We start from the raw sequence: 23,729 nt of genomic DNA on the forward strand, positions 1-23,729 counted from the left end.
GACCTCAGGGCTGGGGGTTACTGCGGGGGGAATGTTGGGGCGCCGAGTTTTTCCTTCCTTTGATTTTCTTTTTAAATCTTTCAAGCTTTGTGTCTGACTTTGGTTTTGAAATTTTAGTTCATGGCATTTAATTGTATTTCTCACCTCATGGTTTGTTGGGCTTTAAAATCTATTTCTGAGGTTTTCATTTTCTTACTTTGGAATTTTATTTTTTTGGGGGTTGGTTTAATTTTATTTTAATTTTTTTAATATGTTTTTTAAATTTTATATCTTAGAATTAAATTTTATTTCTTACTTTGCTTTTTATTTTCTCTCAATTTTCTTTTAAGACTAGTTCTCACTTTGGTTTTTGCTTCTTTGATTTTCTTTTTTTAAAAAATTGTTCTTTAGGTTTATAAATGTACTTATTTTTCAATGTTAGCTCTTTGGGGGACTTATTTTAGATTGGTTTAGGTTTCTTTTTTCAGTTGGCTATTTTCACTCCCATGTTTCAGTTTCTTGTAATTTTGGTTCTTTGCTTTGTATTTTGGATCTTAGTTAGTTTTGGGGTTTTCCCCTTCTCCTTTCATTTTGGGAGCCACCTGTCAGCTTCTCTGTGCCCCCTGTAACACTTCCTTGCTCCCCTCTCCACCCCCATTGGGGTTAGGATGCCCAAGGGGATGGTGTGTGTTTGATCTTCCCAGATCAACCCCAGGGACAAACAGCTTTTGCTCCCAGGCTGATGGGGGTGATACCAGTAAAGGTGAAGGTGCTGCCTGTGCTCATGAGATGGGGATCAACCCGAAATCTTGCTGTGTTTCCCTTCTCCAGCTCTGAAGGTGCATCTCACAGACCTTCCATGGCTCCTTTTGGCACGGTGCTCAATAACAAGGTGGTTTTAATTAACTCTGTCCCAGACAATCAGCTGAGACCTCAGTGGAAATGCCTGAGCCCTGTCTTTAGCTGCCACAGGAGACAGGGGGAATCATGGTGTCACCCCCTCCACCCTGTGTCTCACCTATGTCCATGCTTCCTCCATGTCTTCCTATGCCTTCCTAGTCCTCCCACATCTTCCTGTGTCCTCCCTTCATGTCCCTCTGTGTGCCATGTCTCCCTGTGCCTCACCATGTTGCCTTGTGTTCTCTTGTGTCCCTCATGTTCCAACTGTGTCTTCCCCCGGTGTCCCCCTATATCCCCATCTGTCCCCATGTCACTGATATCACTCCCATATCCTTCCATGTCTTCCCTGAGCCCCGTGTTCTGTCTCCCATGTCATCCCGTGACGCTCCCCAATCCCATGCCTCTCATGTCCTGCCCCTCCTGTGTCCCCATATTCCCCCCACATTCCCTTGTGTTCTCCCATGTCCCGCCCCCTCCCCGCCCCCCCCTCCCCCCGTTTCCTTCCTGTGTCCCCCTCACTGAAACAATATATTTGTCCATTGTGGTGGTTTAGTCCACCAAAGTCAGTCTATCACTCCCTTTTTAGTTGGACAGAGGAGAAAATGCATTTTGAGAGGCTGAGGAGTGGAGATAAGGACAGGGAAAGATCATCCTGTTACCAATGACGTGGGCAAAACAGACCCAACACCGAGTGAAGGGAAGAAAATTCTGTGATTTATTACACTACACACAGTGAAACCAGAGTCAGATAATGAGAAGCATGACCACATCTTAAAACAATGTGACCAGATCTTAAAGCACCTTCCCCCACCCCTCTGTTCCCAGCAGACTTTAGTCAGGATTTTGCTCTCTTCTTCCCCCACATTGTGGCACAGGGAGGGGCAGGGACTGGGAAAGTGGGGTCTTTGGTCAGTTCCTTGCAGGTTGGTTTCCCTCTTGGCTGGGGTGGGGCATTCATTCCTCACACCCTCCCCCTGCTGCACTGTGGGGTCCCACCCATGGCAGACAGTCCTCCATGAACTTCTCCAACGTGAGTCCTTTCCCACAGGGCTTCAGCTCTTCATCAGCTGCCCCAGCGTGGGTCACTGCTATGGGTGCAGTCATAAATAATTGTCTCTCAGTCCCAGTCCTCCACAGGGTCACCAGCCTCCCCCAACAAACCTGTTCCGTTGCAAATCTCTCCCTTGCTCATCTCTGTGTCTCTGTCTCTCTCCATGGGCTGCAAGTGCTGGCAGGGCCTTGCTCCAGCATGGGTCACAGCATCTCCTGTCTCTCTCCCCCTGCTCCAGTGTGGGGCCTCTCCACAGGCTGCAGGTGGGCTCTGGGCCTTTTCCATGGGCTGCAGGGGGACACCCGCTCCACCATGGGTTTCTCCAGGGGCTGCAGAGGCATCTTGCTCTCCAGCACCTGGGGTGCCTCCTCTCCCTTTCCTCACCAGCCTTCGTGCCTGCACAGCTCCTTACATCTTCTCACTCCCTTCTCTGGGGGCAAAATGCAGCTGCCTGCATTTTTTTTTTCTCCTAAATGTGATTCCCAGAGGCGCTGTGACTATCACTGATGGGCTTGGCCTTGGTCACCAGCAACTCTGGCCATGAATAGGCCGATGTTTACTCTCTGGGGCCTGCAGAGAGCTTCTGGCTGGTTCTTGCAGCAGCCTTCTCTGCAGCCCCCCTTCTCTACCAGCACCCAGCTATGCAAAACTACAACACTCTTCCATACGTCCCCACTACGGGACTGTGAAGAGCGGTGTCACTGGGAGGAAGAGGATGAGGGAATGCTGTGAACAGCCAGAAACCAGAGCCATGAGACTACCCCAGCACTGGGCAGTGGCTGGAGCCAGACCTGGCCCTGGTACTTACTTGATGCCTTGATGTAGCCTTTCCTCCCTGCAGAGAGACAGACAGCTGCATCCCCCCCCAGTACTCGCGGTCTCCCCAGAGCACTGCGGCTCATACCCACAGCCCCTGCCAGCCCTCTGGGCTCTGTCCTTCTCCTGTCCTTCAGCCAGCTGCTGGTGATGGGCTGCAAGTAGAAAAGCTTATGAGTAGAAGCTGTAAGTACGGCAGTGCAAGGTCAGGATCCTCTCACCTTTCCTATCCAGCACAGCCTGCCTGTAGCTCACATATTTCCTCAGCTCCTCTATACAGGTGTTCTCCAGGTAGTGCTTCCAGCTCTCAGTGACAGTCCTGTCTGCTTTCCTCTTCCTCTTGGTGATTTGTGCTGCTGCATCTGCCGCAGTCAATGTCATCGTGTCCATGTCGAAGGCAATGAAGTCCCTCCCATCGTAGGTGATTTGCCAATACCCCCTGGTGCTATTGTCCTCCAGGAGGTCACAGCTGACTCTGCTCTGCAGTGTGTGAGCCCCTGAAACACAACCAGAGAGACCGGGCTGAGGGGCTGCTGCAGCCCTGGGCCTTCAGTGGGGCAAGGCCCCCCTGGAATCACCCCCCACGCCATCTCTATGTGAGGCCCAAGGGAATGAGGCACCAACACGAGAGCTGCTCCCACCCTGCGCCGGGCCCACAGCACCCTCTGCGCCCAGGTTGTAGGAGCCCCTCTGGTTCTGGGGTTCTTGGCTTTGAACATCCAGCCCAGCACCAGCAGTTGGGGTGCCAGGAGGAGCTGTGCTCCCAGCTTATTGACTACCTCCTCCTTCTCAGAGACAGGGCGGGATGAGAGGCTGAAAAGTCCTTGACTGCTTGGCAACAATTAAACCATCAGGGTGGTACCAACACCCTAAATCCCAAACACAGCACTACACTCACTGCAAGATGAAAATTAACTGTAACCCTGCTGAAAACAGGACAGCAACTGACACAGAACCTCAGGCAACAGGGTAGGACAGTTAGACAGGAAAAAGGGAAAAAAAAAAGAAAAAGAAAAAAAAGAAAAAAAAAGAAATAGAAAAAAAAAAGAAAGAAAAAAGAGAAAGGAAACAAACAGCAACCTAAAAAAAACCAACCCTGAAACCACTGTCTCCAACACACATTAACAACCCACTGGTTCAGGATATCAGTCAGGATGTCAGTATTACACCACTGCCTTAGGAGCTGCTAAGATTTATGGTTGATCACTCAAAGAACACATAATCACTCAGCTGTGGGAGATGTGGTCTCTGGATCTCTGCGGAACATGAACTGCATGTGCTGCCCCAACACATGGAGAGACCCCCTGACCACAGACATCTCTGAGTGTGACTCAGAATAGCACTCGTGGAATTCCATTTCTACCATCAGCTCCTGCCTCTGCCACTAAAAGGGAGCGCAGCCTTGCTGAGTCATAACGCTCATTGCAGTTGGGGTGTCTGACTTGTCCTCTGGCTGCATTGGGGTGGCATTTACATCACCAGGTCCTAAGGGAGCATATTGTACAACTGACACTGACCTTACTATCGTGTGCTGAATACAGCTGATTCTAATACAATTTGCAACTGTTGCAGTTACAGGCATCCTCAAAGGCTGAAGGAGACCCCTTAGCCATCCAGTGAGAGACAACCAAACATGGCAAAACCTTTCCCAAACGTCTTGTTCCTGTCCCAGACAGGATCGGTTCTGAACTGCTGCCTGCGCTGCAGGAGCTGTTCCCACCGAGCCAGCTCTGGGATGGATGGGCAGCAGCCCTGCCCTCCTGTCCCCCTGGGCTCTGGGTGCTCGTCCCTGAGTACTGCGGAGGTGAGACCCGGCCTGGGTACCCCCTGCTCAGGTGGGCACCGGGTGTTCTGCACTGGCTTGGACTCAGATCCTTGATGTGTGCAGGCACAGAGAGCTTCCTCTGTTAAGAACAGTGTGAAGTCCAGGGGAGAGTGGAGGCTGACAGCAGGCTGTCGTGGGCTGGATGGAGTCACCCTGCCCACGAGCGCTGCTGTGCTGGAGATGCTGGAGCTCCAGCAGGAACTGGAGTCAGAGGCAGCGCAGTGGGACGCCCCAGTTAATATCACTACTGCATTTTTCTGGATGCCTTTGGCAGCAGAGAGCAGGGCACAGTTTGCTGTCCCTGGGAGGGTGCCCAGTCCACCTGGAATTGACTGCCCCAGAGGTGGAAACAGCCCCACCCTCTGCCGTGGCCTGACCCCGACTGCGCTGGAATGTATGAAGCCCCAGAGCACCTGCAGGACGCTGATGACATCATCATATGGGGCTGGAGAGCAGAGGAATTCTCTGAGACAGGGCAGAAGATAGTCCAGATCCTTTTGGAAGGTGGTTTTGCTGGTTTGAACTGGGAAGTTGATGGACCTGTGCAGGAGATGCAGTACAAGCAGTGCCAGGCAGGAGCACTGCCAGGTCCTAGGCACACTGGGTACAGGTGATGGTGGACACGAGCAACCCAGGGCAGGAGGGACAGCAGGGACAAGGGACAGCTAGCCCAAGCCCTGGGGGTGCCCACGCTCCCTGGGAGGTTTTTATCCTTGTCCCATCAGTTTCACCCACAAACCCACATGGTGTCAGAGCCGGGTGGGGGAGTCAAGGGGCACCGGATGCCTGGGTCCCCCTGGCACAGACAGGTCTGGGTGTCTCAGGGTGTCCCAGGGTAGGGGATGAGAGTGGCACTGGTGTGGGGGGAAGAACTGCGATTCGGGGTGCCTAGGGGTGACCCCAGGCTGGGGTATACAGGCGAAGTGGGGCTGTGGGGGAGTCTAGGACGCTGAGGGGGTGGGAGGTCTGGGCGGTCCCGTGGGAGGAGTTACTGGTAAGAGGCTCCAGCTGCCATTGGTGGGCGGGTGGTAGCGCAGCCAATCGCGGGTCTCAGGGCGGGGCTGGCAGCGAGGTTTGTCCTGGAGCGGGGCTCCTTTGGCTCAGAACATCTGGGACCCGGAGCGGAGGGATGGGGCTGGACCGGGCACTGGGGCTGCTTCTGCTGCTGAGGGTCCTCGGCTGGGCTGCGTGTGGTAAGTGCGGGTGGGTCCCGGGAACCCCACTGGACCCAGTTTCTTAATAACAGTTCTCCATTCCCTGCACACTGGACCACCCCAGGGCACAGTGACACCCAGTCACTCTCCCCAGAGAATGGGTGCCCCCTTGGAACACTCCCCTTCCATCCTCTTCCATCCCTTTCCATCACCTTCCCAGATGCTCCCACAGATCTGTTTCTCCTTGATGCTGGAGACCCCCTTGGATCCCCTTCCTGGGCACCTCGGGTCCTTCATTGCCAGGGCCCCCCTTTCCTCATCACCAGGAGCCCCATCTTCCCTTCATGGGAAGCAGGACCCCATCCTGGACACAGATTCCCTCCACCAGACACTTCCCCTTGAAGCTGCCCTCCAAACCTCCATCCAGTCTGCTGCACTGGGACCCCCACCCAGGCTCACCACCCAATCCTGCACCCCATCACTGTGGGCACCCCCACCCTGCACCCACCACCTGTCATCCCAACCGTTACCATCTCCTGTGTCCCCACAGAGCTCCACTCCCTGCGCTACTTCCACACCGCAGTGTCAGAGCCCAGCCCAGGAGTACCCCAGTTTGTGTCCATGGGGTACGTGGACGGGAACCTCATTTCGCGCTACGACAGCGAGAAGGGGAGGGCGGTGCCCCGGGCAGACTGGATGGCGGCCAACCTAGACCAGGTGTACTGGGACCGGCAGACCCAGGTGGGACAGACCAATCAGGAGATTTCCACAGTGAACCTGGACACACTGCAGAGCCGCTACAACCAGAGTGGGGGTGAGTGTGGCCTGGGAAGGGCATCTGTGGGATGGGAGATCTCCACTCCCTCCTCCCCCATGAAGATGCTACTCCTCCCCACACTACTGCCCCAGCACGTGCCGATCCATCCTAGCCCAGCATTGTTGTCAGAGGGCTCCAAGTCCTCCTGTCACCAAACATGAGGGGTGTCAGCTGCCTGTCCCAGCCCCACACTCCATGGGATCTTTGTGCCAGAGCCAGGGAGGCTTCTGTGTGCCTCGCCAAGCACATTCTGGCCTCTCATGCACCATGCCCGGCACCTCATCCCAGGCCTGGCTGCCACATCCCACCCCTCAGCATCCCTGTGGCAGTGGAGAACTTCAAAACCAGAGGGGCTCCCACCTTGTGTCCCAGACCCTCACCGTTCCTATGTTACTTTGTACCACCCAGCTCAGAGCCAGAGGGGGTCACCCAACTCATCCCATCTCCTGGCTGCCCAGGCATTCAGGACCCTGTACCATCCTCTTGCTATCACAAGGTATCGTGAGGCTGGGTGCCAGCCCAGCCACACCCTGGGCACAGTGGGTCTGTGTCACAGCCTTATGTGATGCCCCAAATGCTGTGGGCCCTGGGCAGGGTGGGGGCAGCTCTTGTTTTAGTGCCTGATTCCCTCGGGCCTCACACAGGGCTGGAGTGCGGGGTGCTGCCAGGGGGGCCTTGCCCCACTGAAGGCCCAGGGTTGCAGCAGCCCCTCAGCCCCATCTCCCTGGTTGTGCTTCAGAGGCTCACACACTGCAGCACATGCACGGCTGTGACCTCCTGGAGGATGGTATCACCAGGGGGTATCAGCAAATCGCCTACGATGGGAGGGACTTCATTGCCTTCGACATGGACACGATGACGTTCACTGCGGCAGATGCAGCAGCACAAATCACCAAGAGGAACTGGGAGGCATATGGGACAGTTGCTGAGAAATGGAAGCACTACCTGGAGAACACCTGTACCGAGCGACTGAGGCAATACGTGAGCTACGGGCAGGCTGTGCTGGAGAGGAAAGGTGAGGGGAGATGGGGACCCTGGGGAGGGGCCAGCGTGGATGTGTGTGCCAGCCCTCACTGCCACCCCCTCCCCAGAGCCCCCCACGGTCCGAGTGTGGAAGAAGGAGACCCAGGGGATCCTGACCTTGCACTGCCGCGCTTACGGCTTCTACCCACGGCCCATCACCATCAGCTGGCTGAAGGACAGTGAGGTCAGGGACCACGAGACCCAGCGGGGCAGCATCGTGCCCAACAGCGACGGCACCTACTACACCTGGGTGTCCATCGAGGCCCCTCCTGGGGAGCAGGACAAGTACCGGTGCCGTGTGGAGCACGCCAGCCTGGCTGAGCCGGGGGTCTTTGCATGGGGTGAGTCTGGTGGCCTTGGGCATGTGGAGGGGTGGACTGGGGGTCCCCCTTCCCTTCCTCACCACCCTGCTCATCCCCAGAGCCAGAGTCCAACTCATTGACCATCATGCCATGGGTGGTTGTTCCCCTTGCCATCCTGGCTGTCATTGCCATCACTGGATTCATCATCTGGAAGCGCAGATCAGGTAAAGCCCCAGGGTGTTGGAGGAAGGCAGAGCCTGGGGGGCTGGTGAGGGCTGTGGTCATGAGCCACATGTCTCTGTAGAGCCCCTGAGCCTGAGGGTGAAGTGCAGTGGATGTTGATGCCTCTTCCTCTCTTCTCTTATGTGCACTGTGCCCACAGCGAGCATGAGGTGGCAGCTCGCAGCTGTTTCTTACCCATAGGCACGGATGGGAGCTCTGGCAGCTTGGCCAAAGGTATGACATGGGACTGGGGGGGTGGATGGGGCAGGCCCAGCTCTCTGTGCTGCCCCTTGAGACCCATGGTCAGAGCGACACTGGGCTGCTGGTGTGGGACGCTGAGACCACCATAGCAGAGGGTTGGGGACAGGGACTTTTCCCTGGGTGACACTGTCTCTTCCTCCCATCCTTGCAGTGATCACAGTCTTACTGCTCCATGAGCGACCAGGGCAGCTGGATGTGGCTCCTGCACTGTCACCGACTGGAGAGGCTGGGAGCTGCCTGCAGAGAGCTGATCACGCTGTGCCAGCACATGGTGCTGCTCTGGTGGATCTTCTGGCTGGGGAAGAGCCAGCAGTGTAGCACCAGCTCATGTGCTTGTCTCCCAGCCTTGGATCATGGGCTGTGCTTGTTCTCCATGAGATAGAGCTGGGTTTCTTTCCAGTAGCCCAGTGTGGTGCCGTGTTTAGGACTGTTTTGGTTCTGGCTGAGGTGGAGTTCATTTTCCCCCAGCAGTCCTGGCCGTGCTGTGCATCAGGAGTGAGCAGGGTGTTGGTACCAGCCCAGGGATTTGGCTGCTGGCTGGCCCAGCATCCAGGCTGTCTCTCTAGCATCCCCCTCAGCGGTAGGCGGTGAGTGGGCAAGCCCTTGGGAAGATACACAGCCAGGACAACTGACCCCAAAAACAATGTTCCAAACCCTGCGACATCTGCTTGGCCATGCATGCTGAAAGGAGGATGAACAGGGGATGTTTATTACTGACCATGCTTGTGTTCTGGAGCAGCCGCTGCGCGTACTGAAGCCCGGCTGCCCGGGATGTTGCTGGGCATCTCCTGATGATGGGAAATAGTGAATGATTCTTCTGTTTTCCCTTTGCTTCTCCACATGGCTTTTTCTTTTGCCTTACTGAACTACCTTAGTCTTGGTCCCCACAGGTCTTTTTTCATCTTATTTTCTTCTCTGAAGCTCGGGCACCTGATGCCACCGATCATCACCCTGTGCCCACCTTGTGCAGGCACTTACCTTTTTGGCAGGAGAAGGGTGCAAGCACTCACCAACACCTCCTGCCTGTACTGCAGTCTCCTTCCTTACCACTTCTGTCTGTGGGGATGCATCATGAATCTTGGGAGAGATTTTCTCTGTCAGACACTGGCTTTTGCTCTCAGAAGAGTCCCCACCATTTTGGCAGAGACCCAGAGCACTTCCCTGGGCTGTGGACCTACAAGCAGACCTCGATCTCCCCTCCTTCAGTAGCAAACCACGGCCCTTGTCCTGCCCCTCCAGGCCTTGGTAAAAGTCTCTCTCCATCTGTGTTCCTTCAAGTGAAGCTGCAGCAGTCACAGCCAGGCAGCTGGGCCTGGACATTGCTGCCTGGGCAGACCCCCATTATGTAGATGTCCAAGAACTGTGTCCCTGGAGAGCATCAAGACAAGGACCAAGGAGACCAGGTGGCTAAAACTGGAGATGCTCAGGTAGACCTGGAGTGGGAAGGTCGTCGTGAGTTGTTCGTAGTTCCATGGGCCTGTGGGACATGGGGGCTGAGACACCACAGACAGGAGGGCTCATGATGGAGAGTGGACCTGACCTGAGCACTGCAGCCATCACCCAGGTCATGCATCAAGGTTAATGATGCACCAGAATCGAGGCAGTGAAGCTTCCTGGAGCAAAGGACAGTGGACATGAGCATCCCTCACCAGGGCCCAAGCGATGGCCACCCCCTGCCACTGTCCCCCGAGATCTGTATCCCCAGCTCGCCCACCTCTGTGTGAGATGGGGGTCAGCGTGGGGACACAAGGACAATGAGTTTGGGGGTCACCTCCTTCCTGTGTCATAGCGCCAGGGCAAGCAGGTGATAAAGGTGTGGGCACCTGCCTGGGTGGCTGCCACTGTCACCTGTTCCCAGCTCCAGCTCTCCGGTCCATACACGATGCTGCGTGGAGTGAGCGGGAGAAGAGACGCAGCTCCTGGGGGATGGCAGCCACATGCAGCAGAGGGGATGGCTGGTGACACGGCAGGGATGCCGGGGGGATACATTGAGGATGTGGGAGGGGATGTGATGGGGACACAGGTGGGACAGGGCTGGGAACACGGCAGGGATGTGGCAAGGAGATGGTGGGGATGGGTGTGGCAGTACTGCTACCCTGAGGGAGCAGCAGCATTAAACACCAGCCAAGTGAGCTGGCAGCAAAGTCTTGTGCCTCTTGGTCTGGTTTGGTTTTAAATCGGTTGGAAGCAGCAGCGCTGAGGGACTGACAGGCTGACTCCTGTTCTTCCCTCTGCTGTCAGAGTGGATCCAAAGAATGTTTGTCAATAAATGCTTTATAAATACATCAATGAATAGATAAATAAATAAATAAATAAATGAATAAAGTGTCTATATTTCTATCCCCCCTCACTGCAGGGGACATAGCAGGGGACTTGGCAGGGACATGGAAGGGAAAACTGAGGACACAGCAGGGATGCAGTGGTGACATGGCAGGGACATAATGGGGATGGGAATACAACGGGGATGCAGCTGGGCATGTGGGGGAGACATCTGCGGACACAGCAGGGATGTGTTTGGGACATGGTAGTGATGGCTGGGGACATTGCAGGGATATGATGGGGATGTCCTATGGGTGTGGCAGGGATATCTGGGGATGCACTTAGGACAGTTATTCACACGGTGTGCTGGTGAGTCATGGTAGGGATGGGTGGTGACACTGGATGCCAGTGGGGACCCGTTGGGGATGAGTAGTGACAGCAGGCGGCAGTTGGGACCTGTTGAGGACATTGTGTGACGGGTGGTGGCAGCACCTGGCCATGCAGGTAGGCGAGGATTGACACCAGGGGCAAGGCCACTGGTGAACTGCTGACAGTCCAGGCACGACTGTACAAGCCCTTTAGCCTCAGCAACTGACAGGTGATGGTGTTGTTGAAGCACCCTGGCAGATTGATGAAAGGATTCCTGTGATCTCTGAGCCTGTGCACAGCGCTCTGCTGAGGGAGCAGCCCACGCTGGTGCTGCCAACCTGTCCGCTCTCTGACTGCCTTCTGCCAGACCCTGAGTTAGTGGCTGCCAATATGGGTAATAAAGAACTGATGCTGCTGGTTAGACAGGAGGAGCCAGAATTCCTTAAACAATCTATATAATCTCTCATCTGAAACCCCTTTCAATAGTGCCCGTTCCATTCGGGTCACTATTCCCACCACACACAGGGAGTCACAGACCAGATGAACCGGTTCGGCTTTCCGCTTGTCACACACTCTCACAACCGCCTGCAGCTCCAGCTGCTGATTGAGGCTTGGGCTCCTTTGAATAGCAAATCCTGCCATTTCCCATGCTCCTGCCATGGAATCGCAGCCTTCTGAGCTCTTCCCCCTGCATCAGTGAACACTGGAACACCCCGAACCGCACACCCAGACAACAAGGGCTTTTCTTCTGTTGGACAGTTCTGTGCTGCTGTAGAGATTCTGTGTGGTGGGTAATGCACTTGCACTTCCCCTGTGTGGTCTAATAAAGCTATTTGCAGGGCAGTGCTGTTCCTCAAGGCCCAAGCTAAATACTCTGCTGCTGATGGAACAACAATAAATGTGGGTTCTGTTCCTGCAGTTTCTACTACGTGATTGTGGCCTTTTACACTGACCTGGGCTGTCGCCTCCAAACACAGAGTTACAGTTCCCTTTGGCTGCATGGGCAGGAACACCCATTCTAACAGCCTTAAGGGATCTTTGTCATTACTCCACTGCATTATAATAGCAAACACATGTTCTGTTGGATTAACGACTGTGACTCCTATGTCCCACTCAGCATCCCATCCATGGGTATATGTATTTTTGATTTTGTTACTAATGACTTCCAGGGCCTTTTTAGCTTCTTCTGACAGGATTCTGGGCGCTCCTGCACCACCTCCTCCCTTTAGCAATGCCACTACAGGTTCCAGTTCCCTATTCGTAATGCCACACAATGGTCTAACCCAGTTAGTATCTCCAAGCAGCTTTTGAGCATCATTTGACATGCTGACCTCAGCTGGGATCTCAATCCTTTGGGGTGTTACGGTACTTTTATCAATCTGCCACCCCAGAGATTTCCACACTGGCTCCTTTTGAATTTTCTCTGGAGCAATCTGTAACCCCTTGCTTTCCAAATGCCCTGTCAACTCATGAATCAAACTTTCAATGTCCAAGTTTTTTCCCCACAATCAGTACCTCATCCATGTGATGATAAAAGATGAGATCAGGATGGGCTCTTCGTACTGGAGCAAGTGCCCAGGCTACATAAGCCTGGCACACAGTGGGTGAATTTTTCATGCCTTGTGGGAGCACCACCCAATGACACCTTTCCATGGGTTCAGTTTTGTTTACAGTAGGGACTGAAAAGGCAAATTTTTCATCATCATCAGGGTGTAAGGGAATAGTGAAAAAACAACCCAAACGTCCCAATTTTTAGGTCTCACGTTTGGAGGTGGCAGACCGGGCTGCGAAGCTCCCGCATCTTCCATCACTTCACTGACTTTTCTTACCTCGTGCACCAAGCGCCATCTCCCGTCCTGTTCAGGGATGGTAAAAATAGGCGAGTTCCATGGGCTTGTGGAGGGCTGGATGTGTCCCTTGGCCAGCTGCTCCTCTAGTCAATCTTGGAAGGGGGCAAGTTTTTCTTTAGTAAGCGGCCATCGCTCGACCCAAACGGGGGGTTGTGTTTCCCAGGTGACTTTTCAAGGAAGCTGCCCACTTTCAATGGTCGCCATCCAAACTCCTTCTGCTCTGTGCCCAGCCTTGCTCTCAGTGGATAAACGCATCCCTGAGCCTGTGGCACATCCCAACAAATGCTGCCAACCGATTCCTCAGGAGACAGTGATTTCTGGGGGAGTTGGGTGGGAGGTGTGGATGGGAGTGGTGGGTGTAGAGACCAAGCGGGTCCCTGATCCGATGGCTGACGAGGCAGATTCTGGCCAGGCGGCTTCTGGACCGTCTCTGTGGGGCTTTTGTCCGTGTGCACAGGGGAGGACGCCGGCGAGAGCAGCGGCTGGAGAGGGGCGTGTCCATGCAAATCGAGAGCAGCGGGGCGCGCACGGGCTGCTGGGAGTGCTCGGTGCGGAGCTCTCCGCCGGTTTCCCGGAGCCGGGAGCAGCGGATCCCGGCGGGAAGAGGCGGGATAAGCAAGGGAATGCGAATGCGAGCGGGACCTGAGGGTGTTTTGGGGCCGCTGTGGAGCATCCGTGATGTGTGTGAGTGCCGGCGGGGGTGTGTGGAGGTGCTGGGGGATGAAATGAAGTCATTCGGTTTCCACTTGTAGGATGTTGGGAAGCAAAGGGGGGACTGAATAGTTCGCACCCGCCTTGGGGTGATCAGCGCTGGGGCAGAGTTGCGCCTGCCCAGTCTGGCTGAAATCCTCTGTCTGGTGCCAGCAGGAGCAGCTGCTACTGGAGGAACTGGTGTCCCGGGTGAACCCGTGGGACCAGCTGGTGCGGGAGCTGGACTGGCGCGAGTGGACGTGAGAGTCCCGAGGGGGTGGATGATGATGGGCGGGGTGTCCGACCCCCTCTGCCCCTCCCTTCAGTGCCCAGGAGGAGGATGCTCGCCTGGAGCGAGGCCTCAGCCAGCAGCGCCGCAGCTTCCCTCGCAGGGAGACCTGTGTCATCACCTGAGGGACCCCCCACGGGACACCCCCCACCACCACCAAAGACCGGGAGGAAGAGGAGGAAGAAGGAGCAGCAAAGCCCTTGCGATTTGACCCCCATCCCCAAGCCCCTCTGCCGCTGCGGGAGGAGGGGGGGGGGGGGGAAATGGGGCAGCCTCCCAACCAGCCCCTCAAAACCCAACATTCCCACAAAGATTCACACATCCCACCAACAACCCCTGGGGATTCTCCTCCCCCAGGAACCCCCAACACCCCAAAGCCCCAACCCCGCTTCCTACAGGCTCCCCCTTCCTCCCCAGCTGCCCCCCTCCCCTTTACCTCCTCCCCCCCGAGTCCTACAGGCCCCCCCTTCCTCCCCAGCTGCCCCCCTCCCCTTTACCTCCTCCCCCCCGAATCCCACCTAGGCCCCCCTTCCTCCCCAGCTGCACCCTCCCCCCTTTACCCCCCCAATAGCCCCCAACAAGCCCCATCCACACATTAAATCTCCTTTATTGCTTCTGGCTGCACTCAGTGACCTCCGGGGGAGGGTTGGGGGGGGGGGGTGGAGTCCTGGGGGAAGGGGGTGTCCCATGGGGGGTCCCTCCGGTAATGACACAGATGGGGTGACACCAAAGACTCCCCAGTGAGACACAGGTGGGGTGACACCAAAGACTCCCCAGTGAGACACATCTCACCTGACACTGAGTTACTCATTCTGGGGTGATCTTTCAATTTTGGCTCTCCAACAAGCTCCTCCAGCTCCCAGCCTGGCACCCTCCAATGTCCAACTGGTCCCTGAGCACAATGTCACGTGCTTTAGATATCCTTGTCATGGGATTGTCATCCTGCCTTGGAGTAATTAAGCCTGGGAACCCATCAGCCATGGGCTGGGAAACCCCAGCATCCAACCTCCAGAGGGGCCCATCACCACTGTGGTGTTTAACAGTGCTGGGCCACCATCTCTCTGGGATCCCTTGACTCCAAGACCCCTTGGGCACACCACCTTTGGGGTGATTAACCACAGTGGTCCAGCCCTCCTTCAGCCCATCACCCTCTGGATGCTGAGCCCTGGGGGCCCAGCACTTTGTCTTTCAAAAGACCTTCAGGCTCTGGTGCCCACTAAGGTGCCCACAAGAAGCCACCAGAAGAGTCTTCTACCATCCCGGGTGGCACCTGCAGGGCTTGTGGGCTCCTTCCTCTCCACCCATCACTGATGATGATGAGCCCACCCTTTGAACACGGGGCCCAAGTTCTGGGCTACCAGGAGAAGAGACTGAGCGACTGTGAGAGCCCAGTGAAGGGCCCCTGAGATGCTCCATGTCTGGATGCCTCTTGGAGAAGCTGGTCAGCCAGAACTGACCAGCCTAGAGAAGGTTTGGCTGCAGGAGGTCTGCCCATGTGACATCTCAGCCATGGCAGTGACAGGACAGGAGGTGCAGGACACAAATCTGGACAGACAGTGATTTGGGAAGATGCTTTTTTACTGTGGGGGTGCCCAAGGCTCTTTGGGGAGATTCTGGGGTCTCTAAGAGTGGAGGGAAGTAGGGCCAGCAGGATGGGGCTGTGGTGGTCTCCAGGGCTTCTTTGAGCCCTTGAAGGGCACTGCTTGCCCCTAGGATCTCCCAGGGCTGTTTGGGACCCCTTCAGGACCCCACAACAGTCCCAGCTCCCCCCGGGGTACAATGGTGTCTCCCTGGGCAGGGGACAGGAGGTGGCACAGGCCAGAGTTGGGTGGGTTGGGGCTCAGCATCCCCCCCAGGCCAGCGTGTGGAGGCGGTGGGCAGCATCGCGCAGCCGCCCGCGGTGCTCGAGGCAGCGGTGCAGCCCGGGGGGGACCCGGGCCAGCCCCCAGCGCAGCCCCCAGCACCCCGCGGCGATGGTCCCCGTCGAGTCGCTGTCCCCGCCGTGCAGCACCCCCCTGGCACAGAGGTCCTCCCAGCACCCCCCGGCTGCCAGCAACGCCTCCAGGGCCACCATGGGCGCATCGTGGCCGCTGCGCCCCGGCCACCCCTGCAGTGCCCAGCCCAGGTACGCTGCGTCCCGCTCGGCCGGGGAGGGCAGGGGGGGCAGCGTCGCTGGGCCACCGCCCTCCAGAAGGCCCCGGGACTCCAGGTACCTGCAGGGACATGGAGGTCACTGGGAGCACTGGGAATGCCGGGGGGCAGCAGGGTCTGTGGGGAAATGGGGGAACTGGAGTCAGCGGGGATGTAGTGTCACTGGGGTCACTGGGGTCACTCGTGACACCGGAGCGGTGGATGCAGTGGGGACACCGGTCACAGCAGGGAAACCAAGAGCATTGGGGATACTGGGGTGACTGGGGACACTGGGGGCAGAGGGGGTGCTCAGCACTTCTCAGACACGCTTCCAATATTGAGGGTGGCAACACTGGAGGGGTCCTGGGGACACTGGGGGCATCCTGGAGGCACTGGGGGCAGCAGGGACACAGTGGGCACTGGTGACCCTGCAGATTGACTGGGCACCAGGGTGGGCAGTGACAGTGGGGCAGGGGACACTGGGGACATCGAGGCTCTGGCACAGCACAGTGACACCAGTGCGCTGTGCTGCCAGGACTGGGAGAGAGCCTTGTGGCAATGGGTGACGCCAGCGACCCGCTGTGCCCCTCCCGGTATCCCCACCACCCCCTCCCAGTGCTCCCAGTGACCCCAGCGAACCCTCCCAGTGCCCCCTCACCGGTGCCAGGCATCCCTGAAGAAGGGCCAGGCCTCAGCATTGTCCCCCACAGCCACCCCGGCACTTTCCACGTAGTCCCAGGCCAGGGGCAGGACCCGCATCAGCTCAGCCCCCCAGCGCTCCGGGGGCTCCCCCCGAGCCCCCAGCGCACCAAAAAGGGCCACCGCCAGTGCCCCGAGGTACCCTGTGTGGATGGGGCTTTCAGAGGGGCTCCAGCGTGTCCCCCTGCCCTGCCCCCTCCTGCCTGGCACCCACCTGTGGGGTGGTGGTGGGTCATGCGCCCACTCTCGATGCTCACCCGGATCAGCGTCGGCAGCTCCCGGGCGTGCGGGTACCTACACCGGCACCACCCTGTGCCCCCCGGGCCGGGACCCCCGTCCCGATGCTGCCCCCCCCCTTGGCCCTGATGTGCTGTTCCCCCATTTGCCCCTCCCCCCATGGCCCATCCCCCACACTCCTGTACGCCCCGTCCCCCCCATGTCCCCTATCCCAGCCTGACACCCTCATATCCCCACCCCCCAACTCTGACACCCCCATGTCCCCCCCTCCGTGTCCCCATGTCCTCTTGTCCAGCCACTCACCCCCGTCCCCTTGACCGCCTGTAACCCCCCTCAGCCCTTCCACCCCCGACCCCTGTCCCCGCCATGAAACCTCCCCAATCCCTGACAGACCCCCCTCCCCGAGCCCCCTGTGCCCCCCCATATCCCCACCCCCAGCCCTGACACCCCTCCCCGAGCCCCCTGTACCCCCATGTCCCCGCCCAGACCCTCCCCGAACTCTTTGTGCCCCCCATGTCCCTGCCCCCAACCCTGACCGCACCCAACCCCTGTGCCCACCCATGTCCCCCCCCAACCCTCCCCAAAAATCCCTGTACCCCCATGTGTCCCCCCCAGTCCTGACCCCTCCCCGAGCCCCCTGTGCCCCCATGTCCCAGCACTAACCCTCCCCAAACCCTCTGTGCCCACCCATGTCCCCGCCCCAGCCCTGAACCCCCCCAACCTTCTGCACCCCCATGTCCCCACCCAGATCGTCCCCGACCCCCTGTGCCCACCCATGTCCCCTCCCCCAGCCCTGACCCCTCCCCAAACCCCCTGTGCCCACTCAAGTCCCCGCCCCAAATTCTGACCCCCCACCTCTTTTACCATGTCCCCCCCCAGCCTTGATCCCTCCCCGAACCCCCTGTACCCCCATGTCCCCGCCCAGACCCTCCACAACCCTTTGGGGCCACCCATGTCCCCACCCTCAGCCCTGACCTCTCCCCCACCTCCCTGTACCCCCATGTCCCCCCCCAGCCCTGAACCCCCCCAACCCCCTGTACCCCATGTCCCCCCCACCCCTGATGTCCTCCCACCTCCCTGTCAGCCCCCACGTCCCCACCCTCAGCCCTGAACCCCCCAACCCCTGTGCCCCCCGCCCCACCTGAGGCCTATGGCCAGGCTCCGCATGGCGGCCCCGCACCCGCTGCCCGTGGGGTTGAAGGGGATGCGGTACCCCGCCGGCTCCCCAGGCCGCAGCTGCGAGGTGCCTGGCAGGGGGGTTTGGGGAGAAGGGTTGGGGCCGTGAGACCCCCTGACCTGACCCCCCCGGCCCCCCCCGGCCCCCCACTCACCCAGGATACTGGTGGGGCCCGGCTTGCGGCCCTCCATGTCGCTCATGGCGGCCACGTAGCGCTGAGCCAGCTCCTGCAGCAGGGCTTCCCCCTCCAGCCCTGGGGGCACGGCGTGAGGCCCCTCTGGGCGGGGGCACCCACAGCCCTCCCCCGGACCCCTCGAATGCAGGGACATGTGGGCACACCCCCCACTGATTCCCCCCCACCCCCCAATGACCCCCCAAAGCTTTGGGGTACAATAGAACCCACCCCCAGGAAAGGGGAGATGGGGAACAGCCCCCATGGGGTTTTGGGGGGACATTCAGAGACTCTCTGGAGCCCCCACCCGTCAGGGGGTGGTTGGGTGCACCTAAAAGCCCCCCCCAGTTTGGATCAGGATGATAATGGTGATCTGCCCCCCCCCCCCCCCCCCCTTCAGAGATCCCCCAAAGTAATAAGGTCCCCCCAAGACCTCCATGTACAGCCCAGGCGTACAGCAGGGAATCCCCCCACACCCCTCCCTCCCATCCCTGGGGTGCATTGGGGACCCTCCCCTGCATCTGTGGGGTGCAATGGTGAGATCCCCCCCATAAAAATCCCCCCCAAGCTCTGAGGAACCCCCAGACCCCCCCCCCCCCGTATACCCCCCATGTCCCCCCTATCCCTGGGGTACTCTGGGGACTCTCCCCTGCATCTGTGGGGTGCTATGGTGAGATTCCCCCCATAAACATCCCCCCAAGTTCTGAGGAACCCCCAGACCCCCCCGTACAGCCCAGGGGTATGCCCCCCCCATCCCCCCGCAGCCCTGGGGTACACTGGGGACCCTCCCCTGCATCTGAGGGGTGCTACGGTGAGATCCCCCCCATAAACATCCCCTCCAAGCTCCGAGGAACCCCCAAGCCCACCCTGTACAGCCCAGGGGTATACCCGCCCCATACCCTCCCAGCCCTGGGGTACATTGGGGACCCTCCCCTGCATCTGAGGGGTACTGTGGTGAGATCCCCCCCCATAAACATCCCCCCAAGCTCTGGGGAACCCCCAGACCTCCCCTGTACTGCCCCCCCACACCTCCCCCATCCCTGGGGTACACTGGGGATCCCCCCTGCATCTGAGGGGTGCAGTGGGGGGCACAACCTGTGGCCAGGCCCTCGGCAGTCGCAAGGTGCAGGACGGTGTCATCGCTGACGGGCCACTGCGGGGGCTCGAGGGTGATGGCCCCCAGCCCTCCCAGTTCAGCCAGTTCGGCGTGGATCTGGGCTCCGGAGGTGCAGTACTCCCAGAGACCCCCCCGGTAGCCCAGCGCGTCCCCCACCCCGCTCAGCACCATGGCGGCTTCGTAGGCTTCCAGCGAAGGGACGCTGCGGTGAGGGGCTTCAGGGGGGGCTCAGATGTGGGGGGACACCAGGGCCCACCCCCACCCCCCTTCCCCGGGACACTCACGTCTCCTCCATGGCGGGACCGGGTGCCCCTCAGGGTTCAGGCACAGGGCCAGCGCCAGGAGGGTGAGGGTGTCCCTGGGAGTGGGGGGACACAAGGGGGGTCCCCGTAGCTTTGGGAGTGGGAGGGGAGGGATCCCAGAAGGGGTGGTGGGAAGGGAAGAAGTCCCCAGACTGAACTGAGAGGGGGCAGGGGGTCTTGGTGGGGGGACCCAGAGGGACGAGGAGAGGGTGGCAGAAAGCAAAGGGCTGGGGGTACCCCGAGGAGCACCCGAATTGGAGGGGGAGGAGGGGGGCTGGGGGTGGTCTTGGCGAGCCCTGGAGGGGGTGGGGGAGCAGAACCAAGGTTCATCCCCACAGAGAAATGTCCCAGATTTATTCCCCTGGGCCACAGTTTTGGGTGAGACCCTCCCCACCCCCCAATCCACCCCTCCCATCCCTCCGGATTGGGCCCCGCTCCCACACAATTAAGGGGTTTGGTTAATTAATAAAGTGGCTCATGGCAGCGAGAGGGTCGGTCTGTGGGTCACATCCAGGGTGGGGCTGGACACCCCCAACCCTGTCCCTGCTGACCCCCAGAGATCCTTCCCAGCCCCCCCAGGACCCCCCAAAGGTCCCAGCTCCCCCAGGTACAATGGGAGACAGGAGGTGGCACAGGCCAGAGTGGGGGGCTCAGCATCCCCCCCGAGGCCAGTACAGGGGGGACACGCGCCAGCCCCCCCAGCCCCCCAAGCGCTGGTCCCCGTCCAGTCGCTGTCCCCGCCATGTGGCACCCCCCTGGCACAGAGGCCCCCCCAGCACCCCCCGGCTGCCAGCAGCCTCCAGGGCCACCATGGGCCAGCACGGCCAGGGAGGGGGGGGGAAGGGGGGGCAGCGTCGCTGGGCCCCCACCCCCCAGAAGGCCCCAGGACACCAGGGAGACCGGCAGGTGAGGGACCCATGGGGCCACCCAGACCCCCGGGGGTACCCAGAACCCTCCCCATAGGGTGTCTATAGGGTGCCTGTAGGGGATGTGTAGGGTGCCTGTATTGTGGCCTATGGGTGTCTATAGGGTTCCCATAAGGATCCTGTAGGGTGTCAATAGGGTACCTATAGGGTGCATATAGGGTGGCTGTAGGGTGTCTATAGGTGCCTGTATTGTGCTCATTGGGTGTCTATAGGGTTCCCATAAGGTTCTTATACGGTGTCCATAGAGTATCTATAGGGTGCCCACAGGGGATCTATAGGGTGCCTGTATTGTGCCCATTGGGTGCTTATAGTGTTCCCATAAGGCTCCTATAGGGTATCCACAGGGGATCTATAGGGTGCTCACAGGGGATCTAGAGGGTGTCTATAGGGTGCTTGCAGGGGATCTATGGGGTGCCTGTACTGTGCCCATTGGGATCTGTGCTGCCTGGTGCCCCCTGCACTTCCCACCCCTCCCATGCAGACACAGAAAGGTTCTCAAGAAATGGCTTTTAATGAAAAATCGGAACAAAACAGTAATCAAAGGTACTAACTACAGAATCAACACCCTCCTTCCCTCTCTCCCTCCCTCCCTCTCATTTCCCCCCCATCCCTGCAACAGGGCTAAGTGAGATGGTAGAGCCTGGCAGGGTGTCGTCTTCCATGGGGACATCTGTGTCCACAGAGATGTCACAGACTGTGACAGTGTCCACATCCATAGGGACAGGACAGGTGTCCCAGCCTGAGACACTGTCCACATCCATGGGGACCGGACTGGCTGTGTCTCCACGGGAGAGGATGGGCTGTGTGCAGACAGGGAGCGGGTGGTACTGGGGAAGCGATGCTGCTGTCCCCTGATGGCTGTAGGGCAGGAACAGTTGTGCTTGTCCCTGGGGGGCCGTTGGTGTAAGCAGGCTGCTGGGTGTCTGCAGCTGTGTGGCCCCTGAAGCACAGTGCCAGGCAGAGGAGCGATGCCGTGACTGAGCAGTGAGGGGGTTGCCAGAGGCAGACTGGTACTGGAAATGGGGAGCTCTGAGCAGCTGCCGCTTGGCAGATCTGCAGGGGGAAGAGGGAGATGTGTCAGGCTGGGGGGCGGAGGGAATCCCTCAGGCACCCGCCGAGCAGGCCCCAAGTGTGGACCAACCTCTGGTCTGTCCCAGCTGAGTGGGAGGGTGCAGGGAAGGGCTGCTGCTGCTGCTGCCCTGGCAGGTGGTGGAGGTTGGTGGGTCCTGAGAGAGAGACATGAACACACGCTGGTGACCATATCCCCAGCTGGGCCAGGGGCGTGCGCGAGGGCACTGAGAGGGAGCAGGGAGAGGGGCGAGAGGGGCTGTGCAGTTCCCCAGAGTGTGGCCCTGAGCAGCCAGGAGTGGGCTCAGGCCTTACCTCCAGTGTAGGGGGTTGGGAAGATGGGTGGCATCATGGTGGGGGCAGAGAGACCCCATGAAGTGCACCACAGAGGTGGGAGCGCCATGGTCGCTGGAGGGTCAGCTACAGGATGGTGTCTGGATGCTTCTGTTTGCGCGTATCCTTGGTAGCAACGGGGCCACTCCCAGAGTCCTTTGCTGCCCCAACAGCTTTGCCAGCCCTCCATGGGCATGGAAATGGTTAACAAAAAGGTTACAGGAAGAGTTACCCTCCATGGCTTCATGTCCAAGTGGAAACCACTACAAAGTGCTGCCCCTCCAAGGTTCATCCTGCCACCCATCCTATTGGATATTTGTACCCGTGACACGCACAGTGGGATCGAGTGCACCCTCAGCAAGGTGTGGGTGACACTGAGCTGTGTGGTGACGCAGGAACAGTTCTGCCCCAGCTTCCTACAGGCACCTTTCAGGGGTCTGAAAGGGACTGTAAGGTGCCCCCAGAGCTTTCTCTTCTCCAGGCTGAACCAGCCCAACTCTCCCAGCCTGGCTTCACAGGAGAGGTGCTCCAGCCCTCAGATCTTCCTCTGGACCCACTCCAGCAGGTCCATGTCCTTGTGCTGAGGGCTCCAGAGCTGGACCCAGCACTGCAGGTGAGGTCTCCCCAGAGCAGAGCACTGGGGCAGAATCCTCTCTCTCTCTGTGCTGGCCAGAGTTCTGGTGATGTAGCCCAGGATGGGGTTGCCCTTCTGGGCTGCAGATGCACATTGGCGGCTCATGTCCAGCTTCTCATCCAGGAGTCCCCCCAAGTCCCCCCCAAGGATGATGATGCACATCATCCCCCAGCCTGTATTGGTAATGAGGATTGTGCCAACCCAGGGCAGGGCTGTTGCAGAGTGGCTTGAGCAGCAAGGCCATGAGCCTCTGGAGCCGCTGTCCAAGCGGTCGCCTGTGCAGCTGAGTGAGGCCAGGCCCCCCCCATGGCCTCTTGGTGAGAACAGAAGGGTCACTGATCGGTCAGCGTATTCTTGTGTATCCAATGAACTCTGGCATTTGTACTTCTTAAAACGTCCATTTCTTCCTGCTGGAACAGGCTGCCCAGAGAGGTGGGGGATGCTCAGTCCCGGGAGGTGTTCAGGGCCGGGCTGGATGGGGCCCTGGGCAGCCTTGTGTGGATCTACACGATGTGTAGAGCGGGAGCGGGGAGAACCTTCCCCTCGGCTCCCGCTGCTCCATCCCCGGGGGCTCGGGGAGCTTCGCAGCGCTCGGCTGAGTGTCCGGTGCTGGGAACCAGGGGGGAAAGGCTGGGGGGGAGCGGGCGGGGGAGGGGGCGGGGGCGGGAGTGGGGGAGGGAAGGTAAAGGAAGGATAAGGACGGGCGGGAGGAGCAGGAAGGGGGAAGGAAGAAGCTGGGTGCTGTTTGGGGAGGACAGCGGCCAGAGCAGCGGCTGGAGAGGGGCGTGTCCATGCAAATCGCGAGCAGCGGGGCGCGCACGGGCTGCTGGGAGTGCTCGGTGCGGAACTCTCCGCCGGTTTCCCGGAGCCGGGAGCAGCGGATCCCGGCAGGAAGAGGCGGGATTGGTAGGGGAATGGGAATGGGAGCGGGACGTAGGGAGTTTTGGGGTCAATGTGGAGCATCCGTGAGTTGTGTGAGTGCCGGCGGGGGTGTGTAGAGGTGCTGGGTGTATGTGAGGCATCGCTTCTCGGCCTTTTGGCTAAGATCAAGTGTAGTATCTGTTCTTATCAGTTTAATATCTGATACGTCCTCGATGAGAGGACTTTATATTAAACGGATTTTTGGG

The 23,729-nt window shown here is 58.9% G+C and overlaps 3 protein-coding genes across 3 annotated transcripts in view; 1 reads left to right on the plus strand and 2 right to left on the minus strand.

Moving 5' to 3' along the window:
- The window catches only part of LOC311202846 (class I histocompatibility antigen, F10 alpha chain-like), a gene marked incomplete at both ends in the record, with an annotated part of 66,910 nt that extends 52,978 nt beyond the window's left edge, over nucleotides 1–13,932 (plus strand). The window contains 8 exons of the mRNA XM_084277496.1: nucleotides 6,276–6,539; nucleotides 7,282–7,557; nucleotides 7,634–7,906; nucleotides 7,987–8,091; nucleotides 12,172–12,238; nucleotides 13,286–13,508; nucleotides 13,693–13,778; nucleotides 13,845–13,932. Of these exons, the coding sequence (XP_084133622.1) occupies nucleotides 6,276–6,539; nucleotides 7,282–7,557; nucleotides 7,634–7,906; nucleotides 7,987–8,091; nucleotides 12,172–12,238; nucleotides 13,286–13,508; nucleotides 13,693–13,778; nucleotides 13,845–13,932 (1,382 nt within the window). The remainder of the gene's footprint in view (nucleotides 1–6,275; nucleotides 6,540–7,281; nucleotides 7,558–7,633; nucleotides 7,907–7,986; nucleotides 8,092–12,171; nucleotides 12,239–13,285; nucleotides 13,509–13,692; nucleotides 13,779–13,844) is intronic.
- Nucleotides 1–23,729, minus strand: part of LOC311202930 (butyrophilin subfamily 1 member A1-like) — a gene marked incomplete at both ends in the record, with an annotated part of 517,675 nt that overhangs the window by 244,900 nt on the left and 249,046 nt on the right. The gene's annotated exons all lie outside the window — the stretch shown is intronic.
- Nucleotides 14,399–22,038, minus strand: LOC311202850 (ADP-ribosylhydrolase ARH1-like; the record flags this gene model as incomplete). The annotated part of the gene is made up of 7 exons (XM_084277500.1): nucleotides 14,399–16,020; nucleotides 16,596–16,779; nucleotides 16,851–16,930; nucleotides 18,015–18,120; nucleotides 18,205–18,303; nucleotides 19,318–19,566; nucleotides 21,951–22,038. The coding sequence occupies 7 exons, from the start codon at nucleotides 22,036–22,038 to the stop codon at nucleotides 15,648–15,650; spliced, it is 1,179 nt and encodes a 392-aa protein (XP_084133626.1). The 3' UTR covers nucleotides 14,399–15,647.

This window comes from Gallinula chloropus, assembly GCF_964237585.1.
Source record: "Gallinula chloropus genome assembly, chromosome: 32".
Lineage (NCBI taxonomy): Eukaryota > Metazoa > Chordata > Aves > Gruiformes > Rallidae > Gallinula > Gallinula chloropus.